This window comes from Haliotis asinina, chromosome 1, assembly GCF_037392515.1.
Source record: "Haliotis asinina isolate JCU_RB_2024 chromosome 1, JCU_Hal_asi_v2, whole genome shotgun sequence".
In the NCBI taxonomy this organism is placed as follows: Eukaryota; Metazoa; Mollusca; class Gastropoda; order Lepetellida; family Haliotidae; genus Haliotis; species Haliotis asinina.
The window spans coordinates 83,455,784-83,483,495 of NC_090280.1; the positions used below are offsets into that span (position 1 = coordinate 83,455,784).

Here is a 27,712-nt window from a genome sequence, read left to right on the forward strand (position 1 = left end):
TGACATATGGATACAATAAGTAAAAGCCATATCTGGTATCCTCTGCTGTAACATTGCTAAAAGCTAAGTAAAAGCCCACTCACTGCTACCAATAGCACCCAGAGAGAAACAAATACATGCAGTAGATGTTAAATTTCCATGGTGATTTTTACATATTACGTGTGAATTAGGGTTTTTTTTCCTCTGAGCCTAGTTTTAGTATACAATATATGTACTGTGCTGAGTACTTGTACTATTTTGCATTTTTCCACGTGCTAACTGAAACTGAACGTCTTCAAAGTGATTTGTTGACTTGGTTAGTACCAACGAATGTTTCTAATAACCTTTCTTGTGGTGACTTGCTCTATGGAAATTGTCCATCAGTATTACTGTTTGTAGTGAGTGAGAGAGTTAATATTTAACGCAATATCTCAGCCATTTCGTGACGAGAACATTTAACAATGAAAAGGAATATAACCTGTCAACGAAGGACAGTAAAACCACTAGAATATCACAATCTGAATTAAAACTAGTTTGGAAAGTTAAAACTAATATCACTGTTCGGACAATACAATATAAAAACTGGCTATAGATCACCAACAACTGAAGGTAGATCACCATACTAGAGGCCATGGGGACTTACATTACTTCTGCTACCTGCATGGTCCATAGCTGGATTTACACCCACTGTTTGTAAATGAGGCGCAAAATAAAATCCCATCAAGGAGACTGGCATACAAATGTTAAGTTGGTTTTCAATAATTCTCCGACCTGTCATGCAGTGATTTATTTGACTAGTCATCTCTAAAATACATAAACACCACGTCTCAACTTTGAAAGGACTTCCTAGTGGCAAAACAAACAACAAACTATCAGTGAGAATAACTACTGTTTTTCGGTCACAGTGACATCCGCAACTTCCTTTTCCCGCACTTAAAGATGTGAAAAAGCATATTTCGCTGTCACAACAATAGGTAACTAGCGAAGCCACACGTAATACTATATCCTCCATATAAGTGGCTGTCAGTCTCGCCAATCAGACTCAGTATCTTTCACTTGCTGATCAGTTCACACAAACCTCGGGGATTACCCTAGACTGTGTATGACGTAGTGAGACTGTCCCTATAAAATGAAACATCGATGTTGAATTCAGAAGTGGTGCGGGGTGTGCATGCGTCTACAGCCAGGTAAGGTACATGTGTAAGAGAACTGCTTATTCTTATAGGATATCTATATAGTGCACATATCCAAGCAAACAGTGCTTGTTCAAGGCGCTGGTACATTTTTAGTCGATCGTTGGATGTCAGTCTCAACAGCACATCGTATAGCATCGTATTATTTCAACACTCTTTGGAGTCTACAACTCTTGTTGCCTTTTGGTACAACGGACTTACTATTGTAACTTTCACTTCCTAATGATGTATCCATTCGCAGTTGGGTGGACTCGGACCAACAGTCACAGTACTTTGTCCAAGTTCACTGTACGTTGCTGTAACCGTTTCTAAAAGCCCATGAACTATATTTGTCAATTTTAGTATTCCTGGTGCTGATTCATTATTCCGTATTAACTGAATTCGAATTCTCTAAAATCATTACCCTTGAATAATTTATTTTTCATTTGAAATGTCATTTTTAGAAGATCGCAAAACTGAAACACGTAGTCATCACTTCATTACTTTAGTATATGATGTAGTTTAAGAGTATGTAATTTAATATGTCGTCAAAATCAGTACTTTGTATGGTCAATATTGACATTAATTACTGCTCGGAATTGTCACTGCACAGATAGGATAAGTCGACGAATTCGTCATGCGGAATTCTTCCCATTTCTTCTTGCAATGCGATGGTAAGCTGTGGAGGTGTCTGAGGCACGTTTTGACTTTGACGTACTCATCAGTCGAGTTCATCCCTCATGTGTTTTATCGGATTTACATCTGTGATCGGGAATGTCATGGCAAGACATTGACGTAAGAATTGGCAAGGTAGTAGACCTGGACGCGTGCTATATTTAAAGTAGCGTTTTGCTGCTGGAACAACATCCTCTTTTGGTCAATAAGCGGAAGCACATCACGCGTTGATGTAGCGTTTTCTGTCAAATTCCCCTGAACCACCATTAAATCAGATCTTTGTGTGCTGGACACCGCATCCTATAGTATGACACCCTCTTCACCGAATCTGTCGACCTGTGGAATGCAGTTAGGGGCAAAACGTTCTTGTCTAAGATTGCAAAGACACTGTTTATATCGCCTCTAACGCCTGTAGCATTTTCTGTTACTGCTTGACGTATTGTGATAACATTGACTCTTTGTGGCTAGTGCATACTATTTTCCCAATGTTACCACACAGAATTCATGAGAAAATTAATATTCACTTCAAGGATTTTCTTCAAGTATATATCCTTATGAAAAAGCATCGTCTACCTATCATCACATGTTTTGTACAGATTGTTTTTGCTGAAGAAACGACGACAGGCATGACGACCCGAGGCGTAATCGTGTTAGTGTATCTCTGCGGAATTGTCCAGTGCTGGGCACAAGGTAACTTTCTTTTCCACTAATATATGGCTGTTGTTTACACACCTAATTTACGACATACTTATATTCCATTTCGGACTCTATGCGTCATTGCCCGGTGCTGGGCACAAGGTAACTTTCTTTTCCACTAATATATGGCTGTTGTTTACACACCTAATTTACGACATACTTATATTCCATGTCAATGTCAAGTATGTTCTATGCACGATGTGGCGGAGTGAGTGAGTGAGTTAATATTTAACATCACATCAGCAATATTGCAGCCATATCGTGACGAGAACATTTAATACTGAAATGAAATATATGTCTATTATAAATCCTGTCAACGAAGGACAGTAAAACAACTAGGAGAAAACAAGTAGAATATAAAACTAGTAACTATATCTAAAACAATTTATCTATAGCGGACAATACAATATACAAATGGGCTATAGATTGCTAACAACTGAAGGTAGATCACCATACTAGGGACCATGGGGACTTACAGTACCTTGGCTACCTGCATGGACCCTAGCTGGATTTACATCATCCCCTCAGCCGTCAGCAATTCGGGAAATCTAGCCATTCAGTAAAAGGAAACTTATTCTACGTTTAAAAACATGCAAAGTTTAAATTTACTTTGAATGTTTGTGGACTTACATAACTTGGCAGGAGGACAATAGTTTTACGGTACTTCAACCCCCTTTGAGGATGCAGTCACTAACAAGGACAGTTACGAATTTAAACTTCCAGTAACTAAAATTTTCTATTTACAATTCATTTAATAAATCTAATTCTTTTTAAAATGCAATGATTAAATGAGAACTAATATTAGTAAAAAGGTCCCTCATACTAAAATAGGTATCCCTTGTGATGGAATATTCAACGCAGTCAAGCAAGACATGCTTAACCGTGATTCTTTCATCACAAGGGATACAAAATGGAGGATCCTCACCTTTCAAAAGGTATTTATGCCTATATCTGGTGTGGCCAAACCGACATCGTCTCATAATGACCTCTTCAAATCTGGACTGACAACCCAAGTAGGAATAACCAATATAGGGTTTTAATTCATGTAATTTATTGATGCCTACCTGGGTGTCCCACGTCTTCTGCATCAGATCACGGATATGAGATCTAATGTTAGCTTTATAATCAGAGTATGGAATAAGAAGTGGTGTCACAGATTTGTTGAGTGCTACCTTAGCAGCAAGATCGGCCATTGCGTTACCGGAAATGCCTACGTGACTTGGTAACCAACAGAAGACGATGTCGTATTGGCCAGTAGCAAGATTATTATACAATTCAATAATTTCTATTAAAAGCGGATGTTTACAAGAAATATTTTTAATAGCCTGAAGACAAGAAAGTCTGAATAGATTATATGGTGCTTACGTTTAGGGTGTCTTTGAATATATTTAAGAGTCGTTAGTTTTGCGTTAGCTTCAGCTGTAAAAATAGAACTGATATTGTTCTGGATCCAATGACACTGGCACAAACCACTGCGCCACCGTCCTTGGACCCATCTGTAAATAAGGATTTATAATTGCTATATTCATGTTTTAGTTGATTATATTCTTGTTTATATTGTAATTCATTAGTTTCTATTTTTTAAATGTGGTCAATGGTAGGTCCACTTAGGGCCTAACCAACTGCCAAGGAGGAGAAGAAAGAAGACGGGAGGGAGCTATGTTTTCCAGCTCAATTCCGGCCGAAGAAGGAAAGTGTTCAACTCTATGTCCTACAGGCGGGACAAGTGAAGTTTTGTTGTTGTATAAATCCTCATAAAGGGGATTGACAACAGAGTTATAGGCAGGGTTAGATTCATTAAAGTATAATTTAGTAATATACTGTAAAGCTAACTTAATACGGCGCTGCTCAAGAGATGGTTCATCAGCCTCAACTGTCAATAGGTGAAGTTCTGAAAGAACCAAGACAAAGTCATAGATTTGGTGATGGACAGAATCTAATAGTTTCAGGTCGCATTTGAGCGGATAGGTGATCTATAGAAGTGAAGGAGGGTAGTCTGATCCCCTCCCCACTTTGAATTAGAAACAACCTTTAATAAATCGTGTACCTTCAAGCATTTGGTTTTTAGGGACTTAATATGGGGCAAAAAGGTTAAATGTGAATCAAAAATAAGTCCCAAGAACTTAGCCTCCTTGACAACTTTGATAGGGATGCCACTTAGAAATAGTTCTGGGTCTTTATGAGGTTTACATTTACGGCAGAAGTGTATACAATTCGTTTTTGATTTAGAAAATTAGAGATAGCTCTAGGTCCATATGTGGCTTAATTTTTCTATACAATGTATACAATGTATAATGTATACAATAAGTTTGTGATTTAGAGCATTTAAAGCCGTTTTCAAGACACCATTTATCTATTTTGTTTAAATGCAGCTGCAGTTGCCGTTCAATAGTATGCATACTTTTACCACGACATGAAATATTAAAATCATCCACAAATAACGACCCATCAATTGAATCGTTTAAAACTTTTGATAAACTGTTGATCTTGATGCTAAAAAGTGTGACTGACAAAATGCTACCTTGTGGAACACCCCGATCCTGATTGTAATGATCAGACAGGGTAGAACCCACGCGGACTTGAAATTGTCTGGTATTTACACATTTGGCTATGAATTCAGACAAACGACCTCGCAAACCGAAATCATGCAAATCTCTCAAAATGCCATATTTCCAGGTTGTGTCATAGGCTTTCTCAAGATAAAAAAAGATAGACACGGCGTGTTGTTTTTTAATCAGCGCGTTTTTCACTAAGTGATCGACAGTACTTCTGTTTTTACTGAAACCACACTGTAAATCTGTTATAAGGTTATTTGTTTCCAAATACCAAACACGTTGATTATTCATCATGCGTTCCATGGTCTTGCAACCACAGCTTGTTAATGAAATCGGACGATAATTGGATGGATCCGTATGATCACGTCCAGGTTTAGGTATTGGTACTACTATACCATGAAGAAGGAAATTTCCCGGTAGTCCATATATCATCAAAATTTGATAATAGTGTCTCTAAACAGGATTCTGGTAAGTGCTTCAGGAGTTGATAGTATATGTTATCAGCTCTTGTAGCAGTGTCATGAGCTTGATCAAGAGCAGTATGGCGTTCATAAATAGAAAACGTTTCATTATAATCTTCCCCGTTATCAGAATTGAAATTAATAGTTTTCTTTTCTTGTTGTTTTTGATATTGCTGAAATTTAGGTATATAATTAGAAGAGGAAGAATGTTTAGCGAGGGTTTCGACCAGTGTATTCGCAATATCTGATTTATCAGTAAGTAATTGATCTCCATGTTTAAGATGATGGACAGTGGATTTTGTACATTTACCTTTAATTTTCTGGACCATGCACCATACCTTGGACATAGACGTGCGAGAATTTATTTTGGATACATAATTTTGCCAAGATTGGCGTTTGTTCTGTTTAAAAGTACGCCGCGCTTTAGCATTTAAAATTTAAATATATTTAAATAATGCACCATAGGATGGCGACAGAAATAATGCCCTGCTTTTTTCCTTGCCTTCCTAGCTTGTTTGTATTCATCGCTGAACCATGGTTTTCGAATATGTGACTAGAATGGATGATGCGCCAGTGGCCCTATCACCCGGAGGTGAAAAAACAATGATATGCATTAAAATGACGAAGGTCAAATGTATCCGTTTGTTTTAAATATGTCTTTTGGAGACATAACGCTGAAGGTGTAAAATCTGGGACTAATAACTGTAATTCATGTAAATGAGTCCTCAGTCCTCTGCAGTTCCACTGTACAATATTACTGGAATAAACTATCTTTGGGGGGGGGGGGGGAGTTTATTGGGGATCTACCCCGCACTCTTTCGGAGGGCGACAAGCTATGTCTTCAAGAGACCCATATTTATTGAACAATTGAATTTTATTTTGTGACCCTTTAGGAGCTCTGCCACTTTGTTATTTTGAAGCATCAGGCTTAGGCTTAGGTTTACATTTCACAGTTTGACTAGCAGATGTCGATTGAGACTTTGAGTGTAACTGAGATGATGATTATTTGTGATCAGAAGAAGACTTTGATGTACTAGGAAATGATTCCTCAGTCTGAGATGATATAGCAGGGTACAAAAGCTGTGGAGAATCGCTATATACGCAAGTCAAGGTGGTCTGGCAGCCTGTGGATAATTTTGTTATTTTAAAGGTAGACTCCGATGATGGTTTTGCTGTTGTAGCATAACTTAACTTTCTGGAAGATCAGACCTCTTTACCAGTTTTTTTTTTTGCCTCAGAAAAGGAGATATTTTGAGTAAACTTTATTCTGTTTATCTCCATTTGCTCTTTCCAAATAGGACACTGTTTAGAAAATGAAGAATGGTCGCCTGAGCAGTTGGTGCATTTTTTAAAATCACTGTCACAATCTTCTGTTGTGTGTGTTTTCTCACCACAGTGAGCACACACAACAGACAATGTACAAGTATTTACACCGTGTCTATATTTCTGGCAATTAAAACACCTGAGCGGGTTGGGGATGTAGGTGTCAAATTGTATGTTGCAACAGCCTGCCTTCGCTGATTTAGGAGCATTTGGACATGAAAAAGTAAACAGATATGTATTTGTTTGGAACGTTTCATTGTTTTTTCGGGTTTAAAAGCGCTTGACATTCAGCACACCTTGATCTTTCATTTCTGATGCTATGTCAATTTCGGACATATATCAGCAAACAATCAATCACAATCTCTGATGATACCTTTACTAGTGTTTAAGGTCTTGTGAGCAGAGACCGTGACCGGAATGCCCACGAAAGATTTCATATTCATCAAGTTGGTTGCTTGCTGCTTTTTCCCGCACTAGCAGGGCACCCGAACGTAAACGTCTTATGTTCGTCACATCTCCAGCAATACCTTGAATACCCTTGGATACAGCAAAGGGGTTCAACTTCAACGGTGTCATGTCAGGAGTCTCAATCACAATGAAACGCGGCTAATACTCAATCGATGCAGACGGTCTGTGTAATATGGTTCATCATCTGAAATCCCCACCCACCACGGAGTATCACAAGGACAATGCTAAAGCAAGCGGGCCTCTAGCTTGCAGCACCAAGAATACCCGGATGATAGGTCCAAAGGTCCAAAACTTCGCCAAGACTTACAAGAATATAATGTTCAAATTTTTAACAATACATAATGTAACACTCAGGGCTTGGCGTGACCAGACGACTGGTTGAACAAGGCCCATTCAACCTCCCGTCTAGGTGAAGTAAGGGTCTAAGGGGCGTGTCAAAGGGAACGCGGTCACAGGCTCCCAGTGCCTTCAACTCACGGCAAACGGGCTGGTGGACCAAATACACCCCCCCACCCCCCACGAGTAGGTGGCTCGCCACGGGTGCCACACGATATGACAGAAATATCGCCGATGTGACCTTAGCTATTTTAATCTGTATATAATTTCTTGAAAATAGGATCATTTGTGGGCGATCTATAGGCAGATTTTTATATTGTCTCGTCCTCTATAGTTGCAGCATTTTATATTCCATTAATAATTTTATTATAATATGTACATCTGTGAAAATCTAGTTACTTTTACTGTGCTTTGTGGACAGATATTTTAAATTGATAAGCTTGTTTTCGTCACTATATGGGTGGTGTAAAATTGCTGATGCGATAAAGAATTTTTAGTCACTCACTCTTAATGATAGGGCAACGATAATGAAAGTTACTGCATTAGGAATAACAAGAGGAATTAGGATTATCACTGATTTGCACATTTGTATCCATCCCAATCTTTTCAATGGCGAGATAATTTTGGGGAAACTGCTTCAAACAAACATGTTATATTTTATATTTTGTAGGCATATAAACAACAATGATACGATACCGTGTTATTGGTCCAGATTTCTGTTTAAATCCAATGGATTCACTTAATCACAAAACACATTTACACAGATATTATAATATAATATGTATTAACATCTTAATAACCAGTGTTGTCATTTTGGGGAGAGCAATTTCCATTCTCTCGCCGTCTGTTTACATTGAGAAGGCATTATTATAACTTATTTTATACCACACTATTGCTTCAGATGCCTGTTTGAATCATAGGGAAGTTCCAAGTCTTGAGAAACGAGACCGTGATTACATTGTAGCAACGGGAGAGAGAGCCCTCAATGACAGGCTGCTTACTGAAGGCTGGTATGACGCCGGAGATAAAGTACTGCTCGACTCAGCACCAGGCTTCCAGCACTGCGGTACTCGTTATCCAATATGGAGACAGCGTGAGTATATTGTCAGTCTTTGAGTTTCAAAACGAACGCCATCACAAGGGATAAGTATTTTAATGTAAAAACATTCCGGGATCTTTTAGTGCTGTTAATTTTGATTTACTTATTGCATTTTTAAAAGAAATATGATATTAGATATTTTTATGAATAGTTTGTGCATAAATACATATTTTATTATTGGAATGTTAAGACTAGTAATTGTTAGTGGTTCTGCCCTCAAAGGGGGTTGAAGTTCTGTAAAGGCATTGTCCTCATGAGAGGGTACGTAAGTCCTAAAACCTTCAAATTTGAATTTAAATTAAAAACAGCTTTTTAAACTTAGTATTTTTGTTCTTTTTAATTTCGGCTATTTTTTTCCTTCAATCCCCAGCGGCTGAAGGGATGGTGTAAATTCAACTAGGGCCCATGCAGGTAGCAAAGGCACTGTCAGTCCCCATGGTCTCTAGAATGGTTATGTACTTTTCAGTCACTGAGGTTCTTTTCCATAATATCTTGTCCTATTTTGAAATCCAGTTTGAAGGAGAGATACTAGTTTTATTTCTGAATACTCGCATATTGTTTTACTGCCCTTCGTGGGCAGATTGTGTTGAATTCTCCATCACAAGGGATAAGTATTTTACAGTTAAAACAATTAAGGATCTTTTTACCAGCGTTAATTCTCATTTAATTATACGCTTTTTAAAAGAAATTGATTTTTGGTTGAATTTTGAATTGTATGTTCTGTCAATAAATGTATTTTAATGATTAGCAGTTTGAATTAGTAACTTGAATTGTTGGTGGCTGAACCCTCAAAGGGGGTTGAAGTATTGTAAAATTATTGTCCTCCTGAGAGGGTACGTAAGTCCACAAACATTCAAAGTAAATTTAAGTCTACCAGGTTTTTAATCGTAGTATTCATGTTCTTTTAATTGTACCTAACTTTCCGTACAATCGCCAGCAGCTGAGGGGATGGTGTAAATCCAACTAGGGTCCATGCAGGTAGCAAAGGTACTGTAAGTCCCCATGGCCCCTCGTGTGGTGATCTACCTTCTGTTGTTGGCGATCTATAGTCTGTTTTTATATTGTATTGTTTAAATAGTGCTATTAGTTTTAACTTTCCATGCTAGTTCTAATTGAAATTGTGATATTCTAGTTGTTTTACTACCCTTCGTTGACAGATTTTACCACATGCATATATTTCATTTAAATGTTCTCGTCACGGTATGGCTGAGATATTGCCGATGTGACGTAAAATATTAACTTACTCACTCATTCGTGGGCAGGATTTTAGAATTTAATTCTGTCTATTATTAATTCATAAGCAGATACACTGAAATATTGCCAATTTGACTATAACTTTTAACTTACCCAGAACGAACGAAATCAAGTAATACATTTTAAGACATTTACGAAGCATGTTTGAGAAAGGTGATTTCAAGTTTATAACAGTCGTTAGAGCAACATTCAGTCAGTTCCGGCCATTCGTGTCTCCATGCCCCAACCTCTGTGTTCCATATATGTCGCACAAATACGATATTTCTCCTATATATGGTTATTTTTTTCTGTGACGAAATTGCAATACTCATTTTGTGATAAAACAGTTCTTAAAGGCTTTCTTTCTGAGAAAGAACAATTCACAATGCGTTTCATTGGTCAACGTATAGATGTTCATATTTCCATGCAGGAAGCCAAGGTCCTGCAAGCTGACCTACCCCCAAGTATGGTGATCTACCTTTATTTGTTTTACTGTTTTCTCGACAGGTTCTATACTCAAATTTTGACTAATGTTAACGTCATACCCATATTAGTCGAGACATGGGTGCAATATTACCCATTTAAATCTTAATTCACTCACTCACTCATATTTCAGAAAAGAACGGCAACAAATCCACAATGTGTGTTCAGACTTACAACAACAACTGTTACCTAAACTTCACGATAGAAACGAAAATGTGTGGCGCGAAGGAGATATTCTATTTGAAGAAAACAATATCCTCAAGTGCATATTGTTTTGGTAAGATAACACTCTCTATGACCAGACATAAACTCGTCAATAGACCATAATACAGATAGTTTCACTTTTATTATGAAATTTTAGTGTATAAAAGCTGAATCAGTTACTTCCTGTAATGCCTTTTTTCATAGTACTGCAGTTCACGACATTATGTCAGAAGCAATTTACTCATATGAAACTGTTATATTTATCATTCATTACCTTTCAAGTTCCAGTTCGCATATGCGCACAGTAAATCTGATGATAAGGTAACATAGTCTTGTCCAAGTAGTTTAGTTCTGTGACCTACAAAAATAGATTTAAGATCCTTTATTATACTATTGATGTCAGATTGGGCATTACAGAACATTTTAGTTAGTTACTGGCTAGTGATATTTCTTCACCTTCCTTGCAGGTAAACCGGGCATACGTAAGTTCTAATGTTTGCCTTTTTAATTTCCGTAAAGTATTTACGAGAGTTTAAATATTCAGCGCTGATAGATTTTGTCACCGATACATAAGATTATTGTAACCGGAAACACAGTTACAAGCAGATACTGAATACCACTAAGACAAGGTGAAACTGGTATAAATGTAATCGAAATGTAGAGGAACTAACTGGAGGTTATCAGTGGGCAATGTAATGCGTTATCACATTGGCCTTGTTATAATTCATACCAGCTTCTCACAACCAGTAATAGCCCAATGTGTTTTGGACTCTGCGTCAAACACATTCTGACTTGGGTGATGGTGTTTCTGGAGACTCTATTGGGCAATGCAGCCTGACTCAAATGAATACAGCGCTCTTCGGGCGAACACAACCTACCTCGTGTCAATACAACCAATCTCTTGTCAGTAACGTCCACCCCAGACCAGTGCAAACTGCTCGAGCAAATATGACTAAACATTTTCTTATGACAAAGCATGACTTAGTATATAAATGCTGATTCAGAACCATTATAAGGGAGCAAATCATAACCATATTATATTCTCTTATGGCGACAGCTCCAACATTTAACGAGACACCAAACGTTACTATTACACTCCGCAATTACACTGATTGGAGCGAGCTGGAGTTCCGTTGCGTCTTCAGCAAACACGCAGACGACGTCTTCTACACAACCAACTGGGTCGTTAACGGAGAGCTTGTCCTCAGTGAAGAACCCTTGAAGTGGGACGATGGAGATGTTATAGAAAAACATGCTTTGACTGAGGCTAAACTGACCAGTGTAAACATACATCGGTTTGGATTCGAGGTACATATTTCGTTGTCCTAATGCAATTACTTAAACCGGTTGATATGGTGAAAGTTAGGGTTTATGAGTTTTTAACGATGTACACCATGCAGTATGGTCTGTAAATATTCAAGTCTGAACCAATGTAATCGTGACCGTCCAATTGAAGAGGCTGAAATTTTGTTGTTATGGCGCTTTAGTCCAAAAACTCTCACTTCTCGTTTCTGAACCGACTAACTCGACTTTCGTCTGTAAAAAGCACTTGTTCCAAGATGGAGTATTCGTGTCAAGGCCATTCTGCGTAAGAAGCGGTAGGCCTGTGTACTATCGGTATCGTGGCTCTTGGTCTTGGGTCTGGCCTATTGGCTGATAGCGATTTGTCAATTTGCTGATGGTAGCCTGGCAAGCTTACTTCATGAAGTCTATATATTGGCCCTTATATCTAAATCGGATAAAATTATCATTAAAACGCCCGCACGTTATCAGAAATGAGCGGACCACTGGAAGTTGATAATGCATTTCCAAGTTGGGTGGATTGTTGAATATCAAAATTTATCAACCGATCAGTTTGGCAAGAACATGATAACCCACTTGAAATAATGAAAAAGTGTAAAAGAAGCATTGTCAAGGGGACTCATGCTCATATAGTAATTCTGGACCTTGGAGACCGCTAAATACAATTATCTAGAAAAAGCATGATGTGTGGGTTGACACTATTTGACCCCTACCCCTTCAACTGTACCATAAATGACAACATACAGCAATGGAAATATCAACTGGACGTCTAACGTTGTTGAGCACTGAAAACAATGGCGCCAGGTAGTGTGGACAAAGGTCGAGGTCGAATGTCGTCACCCTCAATAGTGACGTCATCTTTTTTGTTGTTTGACGTGTCTCTATTTGTAAAAGTGTGTCAGACATGCGTTGTTGGTAAATGCTTCTAAACCAATGCCGTAGTTTTTATTCTTAATTTATTAAAAATTCTTTTCATTTTAGCTGTAATAACGGTAACGCTATTTTTCAGGGCATTGTCATTTGCAGGAGCCCTCGATATTTTCAACTGCGCTTTCCTCGTTGGGCAGTTAATGAAAGACCTCAGACTTCTGCAAATGAAAATGTCCTGAAAAATAGCGTTACCCTTATATTAACCGCCCTTACTCGATGCGCACCCGCAAGTCTTGGGTTACTTTATACTTGCTCTGTCCAACATTGGTACTGATGGTGCGATCACGCACGTGCCCTACAATGACGTTTTCACGATTCGTTATCGGGACCATGTCACGTTTATTTCTGCCTGTGTTCAAACGTGTACCAGCGTTTTTGTCTCAGTAATTCAACTCTCAATTGTTTGCTTTGCCGAACTACATTTGCAAGTGCTATATATTAATATCCCAGAATAGTGTACACTTCTATATATTTTTCTCATTCGGAACTGACTAACCATCTCTTGTTTTCTTTGCAACAGTTGCGGTGCTCAGTCAGAGCTAGCGTCAGAAAGGACACGGCAGCCAGTGTTCCTGTCTTGTCAGATTCGAAGTTTATAGGAATTAAGGTAGATGGTCTTGTTATTATATTTTTATTTGTTCCCTGTGTCATTTATCTGAGCCTGCATCTGCACAAGTTGGAGTCCAATGCAACATGAGCGAACATATTTTCGTGTGTTTGACCCTATTTTGCCGCTTAAATTTCACCGAAACTGTTACACTTCCTTTCTATTTACACGAGACATTTTCTTGGTGGACGACTTGTATTATTAAGCTCTGAAAAAGTGTCTATTCCTTGCTTTGTTCCATCAAGTCACTAAACCTTGGTCTGAAGCACCAGATCGTTCCTGAAATGACAGTTCATTGAGAATGTAAATACTGTTTACTGTCATCCACAGATATCTAATAGATCCCTCGAGCTATCAGAAGGAGAGTCCGCTGACATTTCCCTGCAGTTGACGGTACCTTTTGGCTGCGGGACTGTAGCTCGTGCATCATGTGAACTCGACATAGAGTCAGTTATGCTTGGTATGTACATATATAAAGACAATGGTGACCTTGAGGGATTCCAGATAAGAGTGTTTGTTTGTCTTTTTGTTGTTTAACGTCACACAACTGTGATTGCAATGATACAATGGTATGTGTCAACCAAGATAGCGGGCCCCTTAATCACCTCTTAGTGCAAGTGGTAAAGTTTTGTAAAATCATTACCATTAGGGTGCATGTAAGTTCAAAAACTTTCAAAATATACTGAAAGTTACTATTATTTATACTGCAGTATATATGTCATCTCAACTCATGGCTAGGCTTATTTACAATCGGTAACATCTGAAGGGATGGTGTAAATCAAACTAGGGTCCAAGCAAGTAGTGAAAGTACTGAAAATCCCCATGTGTTGTATACCGGCGTTTCCTGATGGAAGTCTAAGGAAGCGGACGTACCTGGCAGCTATAGGACATAGCAAATTTAGACCAAAAGCTATACATCACTATATGACAAAATTCAAGTTATTAATTTATGTTTGTTGTAAAATGTCTTATCATGAGGCAATCATTCAATCCTATTTAGCCAGAGCAAATTCATAAATCCGTCCTAGTAACACTGTGAGCGGCCTCGTACGCATACACTCAATGCTGTCTGCCGCATGTGTAACAGTCGACAGAAACATGATAGTCCCTCATCCCTCGAGCAATGTGGGTCACCACCTGTTTAAATGCAGCCTAGCATTGCTTTAAGCCGACCCTAAAAGTTAAACTCGTTGAAACTCGTAATTGTATAGCAATTCTGTCTAGGTAGTCTAGCGCTGGCCAGTGCATCAACGGTTTGTGATAAAACTTATTAAAGACTTACGCCAGTCTACCCCAAATTTGTTGGCGCTAATTTGTGGCGCTGACTAAGAATCTACGACGTCTGATAAGCGTCTGATAATTTAAGTGCCTAAGCGCGATGATAAAACAACCCGCCCTCTAAGCCATGACATATTTCCTGTACACGCTACAGCGACAGGTTTTCGGGCGCGTGCCACGTGTTTTAAGCGAGCATCTGACACATGTGTTTTCTGTTTTCCTAAAAGCGGCAAGTGTCTACATGTAGCACAGAGTGATAATGGATTCATCAACTATTCTTCGTATTATTATGTTTCCCACTGGCCTCGATGAGTCAACACCCTGGTGTTCTCCAAGGTCATTGACTTCTGTGAAAATGAAGTCACGCAGGTGTTTGGTGACATCAGTTTTTGGACTCTTTGAGCCCAAGTGTTTTGTAAGATCGTGGTGAGGTCACGTTTTGGGGACTATTTGAGCCGGTATACTACATCCATGGACTCTGCTATTGTGATCTACGTTCAGTTGTAGGTGACCTATTAATGTTTTGTACTGTATTGTTTTCTTTCAAATGTATCAATTCTACCAGCTACTTTTGTGTTCATATCAGTGAACTACCTTCATGACTGTCATACTGGCAGATGTTCTGCTTAATAGTAACGTTAAAGGATAAGTGTATGCCACCAAGTAACATTGGTATTCGTGTTTCAGACATCGACGCTGACTGTAAACACCCTATCTTGAAGAGTTCACACTGTGGAACAGTTATTTCAGCTACGGAGTGGGATAAACCCGCCACAATCACAGTGTTTGGTCAAGTTTCTCAAAGTCTCGGATCAACAAGTACTGCCTTGAAACTGAAGCTGGTGACCCCTGATGTACTTCTTGGCAACGAGTTTTGGGCCAACTATACTGTTGGCGTCATCGCGGTACAACTTATATTTTCTTTCAAAAGTCGTTTGTATGTACATTCCTGAATTACTTTCAGAGAAGCAAAATCAATATAGCGCCGAAATTTGTAATGTTATGAGGGGAGATGTAGTCAACGCCTTTTATGTCTGTCCGTCCGTCTGTCTGTCCATAATAATTTCGTTTCCAGAGGATGATTTAAATAAACATGTTCAACATTTTTCAAGCCAAAATTGTATAAATATGAAAGAGTGGTCCCATTTCTCTCGGTTTCCATAGAAACAATTTGGATTTAGTTTCTAAAGGGAGTTGTGAGCTTTCTTTCCGGAGCACAACTGTAAAACCTTCCAACGTCCTTCAACACAATGTAGTAGATATCTGAGACAGATCCCAATGAGGTGCCTGTTGATATTTGCAGATGTTTGCAATTACATTTTTTATGATTTCCATGGAAACGATTTGGATTCAGTAAAAGTTGAAAGTAAGTGTCAGATGATGTGATCTTCCAAACGTGTAGTGACCACGGCTTAGACGAATTCAGAATGCGTACGGATCCTGAAAGTTTATTGAATGACCATTGAAACTATCGTGAAAATGAGGTGTGCAAGTCCCTCCCACTTCTCAACAGTGTGCACACTGTCCCTAGCCCTTCTCAAAAAGCTGTTCCTTCTTGCTCTTTAAACATGCTATAAAAGAGATCTCCATCGTATTGCGAATCATTAAATATATTCTAAACATTGATGCATGGATTTAAGAATGCTACGTGTATGTTCAGGTCCAGCTGATAAAGAACACACAGCCGATTGCGCGGAAGTCGTGTTACGCTACCAATGATCCACACATGAAGACCTTTGATGGAAGGTAAATTGTGTATGACTATTTATATCTCAGTGTATAACGTCAGTGGTTTTAGTAATTAACAAATACTAATCCGGTGGGAAAACCACTGATGAAAATTCTCACAGGTCATGATCGCTACTGTACAAGGGAAAATTCCCTAAACAATTATAGTACATTTTGTACGTACCTGGGCTTTTTTCACTTCATCATATATGTTATTTGAAGTTATTGCTAAATTCTTAAAAATGCTCACATCTGAAGGGGTGGTGTAAACCCAGCTAGGACCCATGCTGCGGCATTAAGCATAAGTCATAAGTGACTGCGGCATTACAGTCAGCTGTGATTTTCTCTTTGGTGATCCCATGTGCTGACTCATCAAACGGCATATTGTTTACCTCAAGGAAGTTCCATCACAGATGTTAAAGTCAAAGAAAGATGCAAGTACTGTCTGGGGAGTATCAAGCTGAGGCAAACTGGAGATAATATATAGATTCGACATTAGGCTCATACTGTTCAATTATTGACGTTTACAGGTGCAGGACCTCTGTTTAATATAGCTGTCAGTTTTCTTTGGTGATTCCCTGTCATAACTGATGAAACTCAACAGACATCATAGTGTTCGCCTCAAGGGATTTACATCAGTGATGTTAGAATTCAAGTAAACAATCAAAGAAGCATTCGTGTACTGTCTGGGGTTATCAGGCTCACGCTGAAGGAAGATGATATGCAGATTCGGCATTAGGCTCAAAGTTTTCAAACACTGACAGACATCGTGTTTACGCTTACCTGTTTACTTGTTTATTTCAGGAGGTACGAACATCAATACGACGGTGTCTTCACCATGTATAAGCACGATACTTTTCCAATCGAGGTATGTAGAATTAATTAGTCAATGTGTTAGCTCTTTTGAAGATATTACGGTTGATTTACTACCATCACAGTGATAGGTCAAAAAGGCAACAAAACTCCTCATACGAAATCCAAACCAATGTCAGAGTCCAATAACAATTTCTAGTGTATCCTATGTTTATGAACTAATATCAAACAGTGATAATGCCAGGTCAGTGAAACTCATGAATCTGATGGCAAATGTACCAAACACTAGCAAAGGCTAGACAAAACACACACAGTTACATGTCTAACAGTTAAAATAGAAAATGTTACCATTTGTATATCATCCTGGTAACTGATACGTCATATTCTGAAATGCCCTCGACATGTCAGTCCTAAATGTAATTGAAAGCTTCAAAGGACCTTGAATATTGATCTAACAACTTGACCAAACAACTTCCATACAAGAGTATTACGCCCTTTGAAATTCTGGTAAAAAGATCATGCTGGGCTGAACTTGGAAAGTTGTCGTACTGTCATGTAAACATGACCTACAAAAAAGAAATGTTTAAATCTAAAATAAAATCAACAAATAACTAGACTGAGTGGCATCAAAGACGCTGGTAACTGAAGACATCTTAACGGTCCAATTCTACTATTTCTACTTCGCTCTGTGTACACACCTCCTAATTTTCTTCGATGATAAAGAAGAATAAAGGGATAAATCCATCTAAACGTTAAGGATTTTTTTCTAATGATGTTAGAATTTCTTTGGCATTACGTTATGAATTAGAAATACATGTATATAATTTGAACGGCAACAAGTACACCCTATTTTCATACAGATATGCAGTATTTCATATGACATTCCATCTCATCCTGAGATCATCATATCAGGCCGATATGGGCATCATCGTTTGAATTAGTTTTCATATGACATCCTATGTATGTACAATGCTTTCATTTCCAAAGAAACGCAATACTATTTACAGTTTAGGAAACGCGTTTCCTCGAGAACCTTGACTACCAGGCTAGCTGGTGATGGCCCAGATGACATAACTCCATTTTTAGCAAACGGGTTGTTATTGACTGCCCACTAAGAATCTGTTTAAGTGTCATATCAATTTGTCAAGGAGGGAGCATACAAGTCCCCGCAATACAGAAGTCTCTGATATGAATATGATTATGCAAAGGGGTTCATGGTATATTTTGCATATTACCTACCTGTGACACCTAACTACCTGTATTTAATATTGTATTGTTTATGGATGATGTACTCATTAGGCTGGAATGTATCACAATAGGTTCAAGTAAAGACAGCAGATTGCGGATACGGTCCGTACAATGCGTGGTGTAATTGTGGAGTTGCTGTACGAGCTGGCAGGACTGTGTTTGAGTTCAACAGGTGCACCGGACAATCCAGTATCTGGACAATAGAATACACACTGTGTGAAGACACAGGAGATGTTCTGCAGGTCAAGAAGAGGGGCAGCAGTTATGAGGTACTTCATGTTTTCTTATTTGCGTATGTTTCATCTATTTCACCTTTGTTCACATGGTCCCTGTCGAAGACCATTTCAGTTGCAAAACTAAATACATTTCGCTAGTTTGACCTATGTATGTGTTCTATCTTTCAGGGTTGCGAAGTGGCCAGCTCCATTTGAAACATACCACAAGCATTATACACGATAAATAGTAATACGTCTACTACTACTACAAAACAGAACTGAAATGCAAGATAGGTTTGATCCTAATAGTGCACGTCAGAGGCCATAGTTAATTATTTTGAATGTGTACACTGTTCAAAGAAGAAATGCAAGAACCATTTTCAGAAGAATTTTTATCGTTAACTTAGTGTAATTACGTGCCAATTTTAGAAGATCCCCAAATGCATAGACGTCACCAGTGCGACAAGACTATTATAAAAGAACACATACATGTACGCCACTTTTCGAATAATTTATTGCGTTAGTGTAAGAACAGTTACTTCAAGCACTTTTTAAAATGTGGAAATGCTGTAGAGAAAGAGTTTGCAAACACAAAAGCAACCTTTATTGTTGTCTTTCTGTTTACTTGAGTCCTCAAGTCAATACTTTTTATGACCACCATTGCCTCAGTTTCAGGAGACCAATATTGTCAATAACCTTTCTTGTATATACCAAAATCTTTGCTTACGATGAATGTCTTGGTTTCTTTTTATAAAGTATTCCCTTCATTATGAGTGCACTTGGCGCCTTATACAGGACATACGTCATAATTCAAATCTGTAGGTTTAGTCTGTATACGTCAATGCTCATGATGTCAATCTCTTTTTAATGCCGAACTAAGCAATATTCTAGTTACATGATGGCCATCTGTAAATAATCGCTATGACAAAACAATCCAGTTATTGACATAATGTGCATCGACCTAGACAAGGTGGATTAAGTGCATAAGCCACAACTGCACGATCATGACGACTAGTTCTAACCCGGATCTTCGCACATCTCAAAAAATGGTGGAGATGAAGTAAAGGATTATTTTTTGTCCAAACAGATTATGATCTTGTGTGTATGAACCACCGTCAAATAGTGATGATACATGGTTATGATAATCAGCTTACTCTTCCACAGGTTTATTTGCCGACTGGAGGGAGAGTAAAAGTTAATGTCTACAGCATCTACCTCAACGTTTACATTTACCCGTCTGTCCAGGATGAGAATCACAGTCTAGGTCTGTGTGGAACACTGACAGGAAACTGCAGGGACGACTTCGTTCTCAGGAACGGCAGCTACTCCACAGATGACACGGCAACGGATGACTGCAACAGTCCATACAGCAACTGGCAGAATATTCTTACTAAATTCTCGAACTCATGGAAGTGAGACTTTTATTAGATTAAATTGTGATTGTTGTTTCACGACGCGGTCAGCAATAGTACAGCAAAAATCACTGAATCAATAACCAGAATGTCATGGAATGATGACACACAATCTGCCATGTCAAACTTTATTATCTATACAGGCAATATTTTCCTTGCAAATTAAGTAAATCCGAATAATTAACTGAAACCCATCGCCTATGATATGCGGTGATTAAACAGGAATCCACAATACCACGACTAAAGATTTATGGATTATCCACATATGTTTATTTCATTTAGCCTACATTTTTTTGCAACATTCACTTACAATAAATATTTCAGGGTTGATAAAGCAAGAGACCTTTTTGAACCGGACGCTCATGGATCACTGCCAGCTTGGCCCCAGACAAACTTTTATTGTTCCTGTACCGCGGATCCTATATCAGGAACACTCCCTAAAGAAGTAAACTGCACTGCAGCCATTCACAAGGTGTGTAACACTCTCCCGGGCTTCACAGATGTGGTCCCGACTAAGTGCACAATTACTGAAAGACGACGAAGATCTGCAGGTGCCCGTTCAGAATCACCAAGGAGATCACGCCGGGTAGGAAATATTTGGAAAATAATGTTTGTTGACATGCCATATGTGTATTTTGTATGACTTCATTTGCAGCGATGGACCTTGCATATACCATTTACTGTTTACACATTACATAATGCATATAGATATTCATACGTTAGACAGTACTGTCATATTATCATTATTAATCAAAAAGCTGTTACGTTGAATTCTGCACGTTAAAGCTCAGTGTATAATGTAACATTGACTTCACTTGGAAATTAAAAAGATACCACGAACACGGCGATAATAATGTAAATGTAAAGATATTATCTTGAACGAGTTTCCAGTTGTGTTAATTGTAAATCTTGCTGTTACGTTTTGTGCAGCAGGCAGCGAATGAGTGGACAAACGGATGGACAGAGGCAAAAGCCAGGACATTCTGTGAGAACCTATTTAAGGAATCGCAATCAGTACAAGCGTGCAAGAACGTTACTGGCGTTGGCATCAGCGGAAGTATTGACAACTGCATCCTGGACATTCAGGTATTGCACGTAAATATAGACATGTGTCTATGAAACAAGTGGACATTAGGTCATTGAACATGTAGTAGACATTCGCGTATTTCACGAAGAGACAGACTTTGCGATGTTAAGCCTTGAAGTTAGCAATTCAAGTACTGCAGATAGATTTTCAAGTGCAATATTGCAAATAGGAGTAGATGTCCATGTATGTGACACATAAGCAGACATTTTATTATAAATCAAAGTATGGGAGCTTAAGTAATTTCTGTTTGTGTGAATGTGAAAACATTTTCATCTATATAGTGAATGTAGATCAGTCTGTAACATGTGAGAACAGATATCATGTTTGATTTCCTTCCTAAGTTGACAGGCACATCGGACTTTTATCGTTTTTCTATCGACACGGTGAGAGACAAGTGTCTACAGGAGGTGTTGGTTGATCCAGAACTCCAGGTAAAGAATGGGACAATGAACGTTTCAGTCTATGATAATGTTGTGGCCGAGGCTTGTCTGAACGACTGCAGTGGCAAAGGAACATGCACAAATGGTAAGACACCTAGCATTGAAAAAATATATATTTGAGTGACACTTGGAAATCTGAGAGATAAAATATGTAAGAGAATATTTGGGTTTCGGAATATTCTTTTTGATAGGTAATACTGAATCGTACGCACATATCTGAAAAGGATGATGAAAAAGAATAACTAATAACTAACTTTTAATAACATAACAACTGAGTTTGCAAAACATACTTCCATTAGTTTTACAACATTAATCATACGACGTCTTTCAATCATTTAAAAATAACACTTAAGAAACAAGGCAACAAACCAAAATGTAAAACAAAAGCAAATCATCCCCCATTGTCACAACCGTTTTGTCATTTGGTTAATGCGAGACAATACAGACTCCTATTCTGTCATGCTGTGTGCACTACAATGTTAACAGGTGACTGTGTATGTCAAACCAACTATGGCGGCTCAGACTGCTCTGTTGACCTTACAACACCCCCAAAACTGTCTGAAACAGAAAGAGTTGTCACGTGTGACATTTCACGTGATGCATGTGACGTAATATCCGTCAGAGGCGAGACGTTTGTAGACGGTGTGTCCACGTGTTTGGTTGAAAAGATCAGGGTAAATATGTTATTATGTTATACACTCGGCATTCGGGTTCGTAATAATATCAACTTGAAGGTTCTGTAAGCGCCGACGATATACCTATATTCATTACCTCGTTAAACGTTTAAACGTTTGATTATGTATTCTTTGCGTTAATCAAATGGCGTCCACAAACTATATGACCGTTGTCATGTCATCATTTCAGCTTACAGATTCATTACAAGAACACACTGTGTCAGCAGTTCACAAGGCAACAGTGGTCAGTATCAGCCATGCTCAGTGCCAAATCGTTACCAGTGACAGCACCGGAAGTGAGAACATTGACTATGTGCGTGCCTACCATATATCGATTGCCAACAGTGCCAGTAACTATGGTGACAGAGTTGGCCTGATTGTATTTAATGGCACGTGTATCCATGCTGAAGGCGGGGAAGCAAAGTTCAAGTGGACAGTGAAGGTATCTAACAAACTGAAATCTAATATGTATTAAGTCAAGTTAAGTAACAACCTTTGAAACACAAGAAACAAGCGAAAGCGCCCATTTATCCCCAGTGAACCTTGTTCTCCAGTTGTGTAAAGACTGAAATATATAATGCTGGATTTGTGTACAATAGAGTGTCATGAAGTTTCCTATTCCACACTAGGGCCCCTACTGTCTGGACAAAGGGTTTTGTGTTCCTCACGGGGCGAAACGATCTGGAAACAACTGTCTGGTGTGTGACGTGTCCGGCAACCAGCGCACGTGGAAAACTGCATCGGGTAAATGCTTTAAATGACACCAGATGTGTCATTTTATGTTAATTTAATACCATCATCCCACTATTCCACGCGAAAAAGACTCGATAAAAACCCATTTATAGATCCATAAGACTTCATATTCACCGCTGATCCTTCATAATAATCATATATATTTTCTGTATCGAAAACCTTTGCTCATGAACCGCTATCAAACAACATTGATACAGGTCTTTGGGAAAAGTAGGGCACATACTGTCTTCGCCAGAGTCGAAATTCTTTTCAGAAACATATGGAAAGGCCATTTGGAAAACATAGTCTAAGTTAGTATACCTGACATTAACTTTGTCACTAAAGCATCGACAGAAAAAAAATCATCGAAGAATTTTTGACGAATAGCCGCTTGAAACTCTTTACATACTTCCTGAAAGAAATTGATCGACTGCACATGTGCCTAAAAAGTCATATTCTTAACCTATTGATGACAAAAGAACATGTCCAGCAATGTCTTTTTCAGAGTCAAGATGCCAGGGTGAGACTGGACAGCTTCTTCTTATCTCTGTAGCTGCGTCTGTCGGTGGAGTCGTCCTCCTCATCATCATCATTGTTGCTGTAGTCTGTGTATGCACACGGAGTAAAAGAGCGGGTAATTGACTGTACCATACAAACAGATATAGTATATGAAGATAATATTTTCTTCCAATTTACCTTTTTCCCTGACAATATGTGGACACGTTAACTAATACTGTCTAACGACGTCAGAATAATTTCAATGATCTATTGAAGTGCGTTCTAGTGTTTTGACACGACAATACTCAGAGTTTGAGATCTCTATGAATCGACCGACACCAAAGTCACACATGTGACATTTTCGGCTTGTGAACTCTTTTCAGACGCTGAAATTGTTAGCTCACAAGAGAATGTTAAATGCCATTCCTTTCTGTTACAGAGAAGACCAATGCAATGAGGAAAGTGTTCACATAGGGATGCCCACATCACACTGCTCTGCAGTCTGCATGCTACCAGTGAGAATGCTATTACTGGATTTCTTTATATTTGATTTAATGGATCAGAAATATTATTCATGGAAACTAACAGTTATGTTTAGAAGTATTGGGGTATTACACTTTACATGCTTTCAATATATATCGTGGAGATATTTTCAAATGGGAATAGTCTTTAAATGTTATTAGAAGCAGCTCGCATTTAATGGTCAAGATTTAGGTTTGGACTGTCTGCATTCATGGTTTATAGTGAACGACAGTGTCCACTGCTCGATGCTGAAATTAGTGAGATTGTGACATTTGTGTATTTTTGTCAAGCGTGTTTAAAAAATATATGTCATGTTTACAGTGATTTGAGGGAAGTATATATCCTTCAGAGATACCGACGTTTACCAACGTTGTATAATTTTATCGCTGTTCATATCTATGGAAAACGAAAAAAATGCTGATTCTTTTGCAATGACGTTTTATATTGTATATATGCCAGAATGAAATATCTATATAATATTCTTGCTATCTATATTGTTGGAAAGTGAGAGTTGCCATTAGTATGGTGTTTTTTGACTGAGTGTATAGAGTTTGTAGCTGACTGTGTGAGTGAGTGATCTACAGTTTAATGTCTAATCGGTATTTGTGAGCAATACCTCTGCACAAAAACAGTGACTAGGGACTTGCTGATGATATAGTAGGAATCGTAAGTAGACTCGGAAAAAGGCCAAATATTCCAAATATCAGATCTAATCTACACCACTTTTTTTAATTAAATGTCAAGTATCCATAATATATACCTTCTGTCGTTCTCTCCCTCTCACTTTGTATTGCCATGCATACTTTAAACATGCACTGTATCGGCAGCAGTTGTGCTTTGTGGTACTCAGAGCCAAAGAAGAATGATAACCTGGTCACTTGTGTTTGCGATATAGAAATTGCGGTTTGCATTGAGGTTCATTTTTAAGAACTTTAATGAATGACACATTCTAAAGCAATCTTCTGTATTTGTTTATAGTCCAAAAATGCGAATGCGCTTATCTTATCAGAAGAAGGCCAAACAAGTCTCTAACGAAGTCTTTTCTGTTCCCATTTTGGATCGTTTTGTTTGGGAACTGCTCTGGATGTGAAAGTGATTAGGTACTTAATATTTAAACACTCGTATCCTTGCCAAATTGGTTATGGTTACATTGAGAAAGTGGGGTTTATTGTGTGTTATCTTACCTTCTCACCTAACACATAAATGTCGCTTTCTGATTTGCTGAGCACACTTCTGGTATTTTCAATGTACCCCCACTTACAAGCGAGTAACATTTTCTACGAACCCCATTTGCTCTTCATAAAAGTATTTCTTTATCTCGAATACCTATGAATGATTATGTATGGACATTATCGGTGTTTTGTAAATGGAAATCGATCGAAGGGAGGTAACTGTAACTCTGTCTTTTCTTTCTTGTCTCCTAACTCTAGCGATGGGTACAAAACCGCTTGTACGCTTAACGATAGTAAATCTGTTATATTTTTTCACTGAGTGCTCTGTCTCTTGCATGAATTTGACATGTTATGTGTACGTTTAAAGTATCATTTGAAAATATATCATATTAAAAGTATATTCAGTAATGGTTAATGTGTATAAAAATATATGTGGAATATTTTATCTGAATGTATATTCATGGCATATTAAATAAAAAAGGAATAAAGAAATATATCCCCACAACATGTCCAAATATTGAGATGACACCGCCTAGTCCTACAGTTCTACCAGTTACCACATCTGACGGCACGATCTAATTTAGACAACAGGAGATGGAAAATCAGGAAGAGCCCGACACGCAAGATCCGAGTTTCATTCCCCACATTGATTCAATGGGTAAAACTCATTTCTGATGTCGCCTGCTATGGTATAGCTTGGATGTTGCTAAAATACCCTTTCATTAATACCAGTAATATGATGTAAAAACACCTGTATTGTCTGTAGAAGATTAGTTTACATGTTTGGTATCACATGGGTTCGAGTCTCTGTTTGGACAATAATTTTCAGAAATATACATCTAGACTTTTGCAATCGCATAATGTTTTTTGACGCTATAATTTTCATATATTTCAAGTCGGTGGAGAAATGGATTTTTTAGGCAATTCTACCCCTACACTCACTACATAAAATACATAAGGTGTAAAACTCGCGGTCCTAGAAGCCTGATCGAAAACCTTAAGTTTTTCACCCCTAAATTGTTGAACGTGTAGGTCAGTCTTTTACCTCCCTGTCCATAGTGTTCACTTTGTCAGCCTGCTTGCCATATTTGAACGCTGACCCTCGCATTTGCTTTTCCCTCATTCTTTGAACAAACGTCTGGTCTCTCTTTGGCAAACATCGACAGTGTCTGTAAATTATAGCATCAAAAACATTATACGATTGCAAACATCTAGATTCATGTTTTTAGAAAATATGTGTCCAAACAGTGATTCGAAACCATGTGTTTGTTATATACTCCCTTTCGAAAGATTTTTGATAGAAGTTGGTAGGGTAGTACACGACATTTCCGGGATTATACGTGCCCCCCCCCCCCCCCCCCCCCCCCCCCCATCATGAGAATGAGAGTGAATAGATACAGAGGTACATATAGTTTGTACAGGAAGGCACAGAGTTGCTTCTACAATAGATTAGTGAGGGAGTTAACTTAAAATAGAGTATACATGATGTTTGTACAACATGTTAGCTTAGTAGTAGTGCTGGTATTAGCATACAACCTGCGATACGATATATATATGACGATGCTGAAATGTTTAATTCTAAGCCCAACTATAGAACACCTTAGGATCAAAACGATTTTAAAGTATTTGTGGTCAAATTCAAATTCCACCAGCGTTGTTCCATGTTTATCCGTAAACTAGATAATTCAGTTTATACACGGACTTTATAAATGTTGATAACATGCGAGAGCTGTGTCTGACACCTTTCTTGACGGAAGAATTCCCGAGAAAACGTTTGCTTATGAATCCTGAAACGAAAGTTAGTCTTTCTTCATGACAGATCTCCCGATTTGGCGATATTCAAAGATGAATATCGATGGGTCATGGCTCATTTGAAGTACTCAGTCGGGATATACAACAATGACAATTTTGGTATAAATTCACTGTATCGACTGTCCATGAATCAACTCATCAATGCGCATCGATGAATCGTCACACCACTTCTTATCACTCCAGAAATGCCGAGTGTGCATGATAAAGAAATAATAAAGAAGTTGCACATGCATACCAAGTGTCTTGTATATAGTATAGACTCACTATACCTTGTCTTGGACATGTGTGTGTGTGTGTGTACTGTGTGTGTGTGTGCTGTGTGTGTGTACTCTGTGTGTGTGTACTGTGTGTGTGTGTGTGTGTGTGTGTGTGTGTGAAAGATTTATTTTACCACTAACTTGGGGCAACCAACTACGAACCGTATGCAGATGAATGACACGAGACTTTGTATCAGGAGATGCAATTTTCTTTACGTCGTTGAAGACTGACACACGGACACCTTTCCGACACATTTGATTGAAGGTAAGGGCTCTAGATCTAGCATTCAACATCTCAAAG

The 27,712-nt window shown here is 38.3% G+C and overlaps 1 protein-coding gene across 2 annotated transcripts; it reads left to right on the forward strand.

Annotated features, from left to right (window-relative positions):
* Nucleotides 1-2,422: 2,422 nt before the first annotated feature.
* Nucleotides 2,423-25,844, forward strand: LOC137298169 (von Willebrand factor D and EGF domain-containing protein-like). 2 transcript variants are annotated; one of them, XM_067830318.1, is made up of 20 exons: nucleotides 2,423-2,516; nucleotides 8,567-8,758; nucleotides 10,614-10,757; nucleotides 11,152-11,166; nucleotides 11,742-11,992; nucleotides 13,437-13,523; nucleotides 13,854-13,983; nucleotides 15,489-15,706; nucleotides 16,462-16,547; nucleotides 17,334-17,397; nucleotides 18,662-18,859; nucleotides 19,970-20,217; nucleotides 20,542-20,803; nucleotides 21,148-21,303; nucleotides 21,646-21,829; nucleotides 22,231-22,418; nucleotides 22,609-22,860; nucleotides 23,048-23,162; nucleotides 23,641-23,784; nucleotides 24,088-25,844. In XM_067830318.1, exons 1-20 carry the CDS (start codon nucleotides 2,453-2,455, stop codon nucleotides 24,120-24,122), a joined length of 3,033 nt encoding a protein of 1,010 aa, XP_067686419.1. In that variant the 5' UTR covers nucleotides 2,423-2,452; the 3' UTR covers nucleotides 24,123-25,844. The 2 variants fall into 2 exon arrangements, with proteins under 2 accessions (XP_067686419.1, XP_067686426.1); XM_067830325.1 differs by having other exon boundaries at nucleotides 23,656-23,784.
* Nucleotides 25,845-27,712: the final 1,868 nt, after the last annotated feature.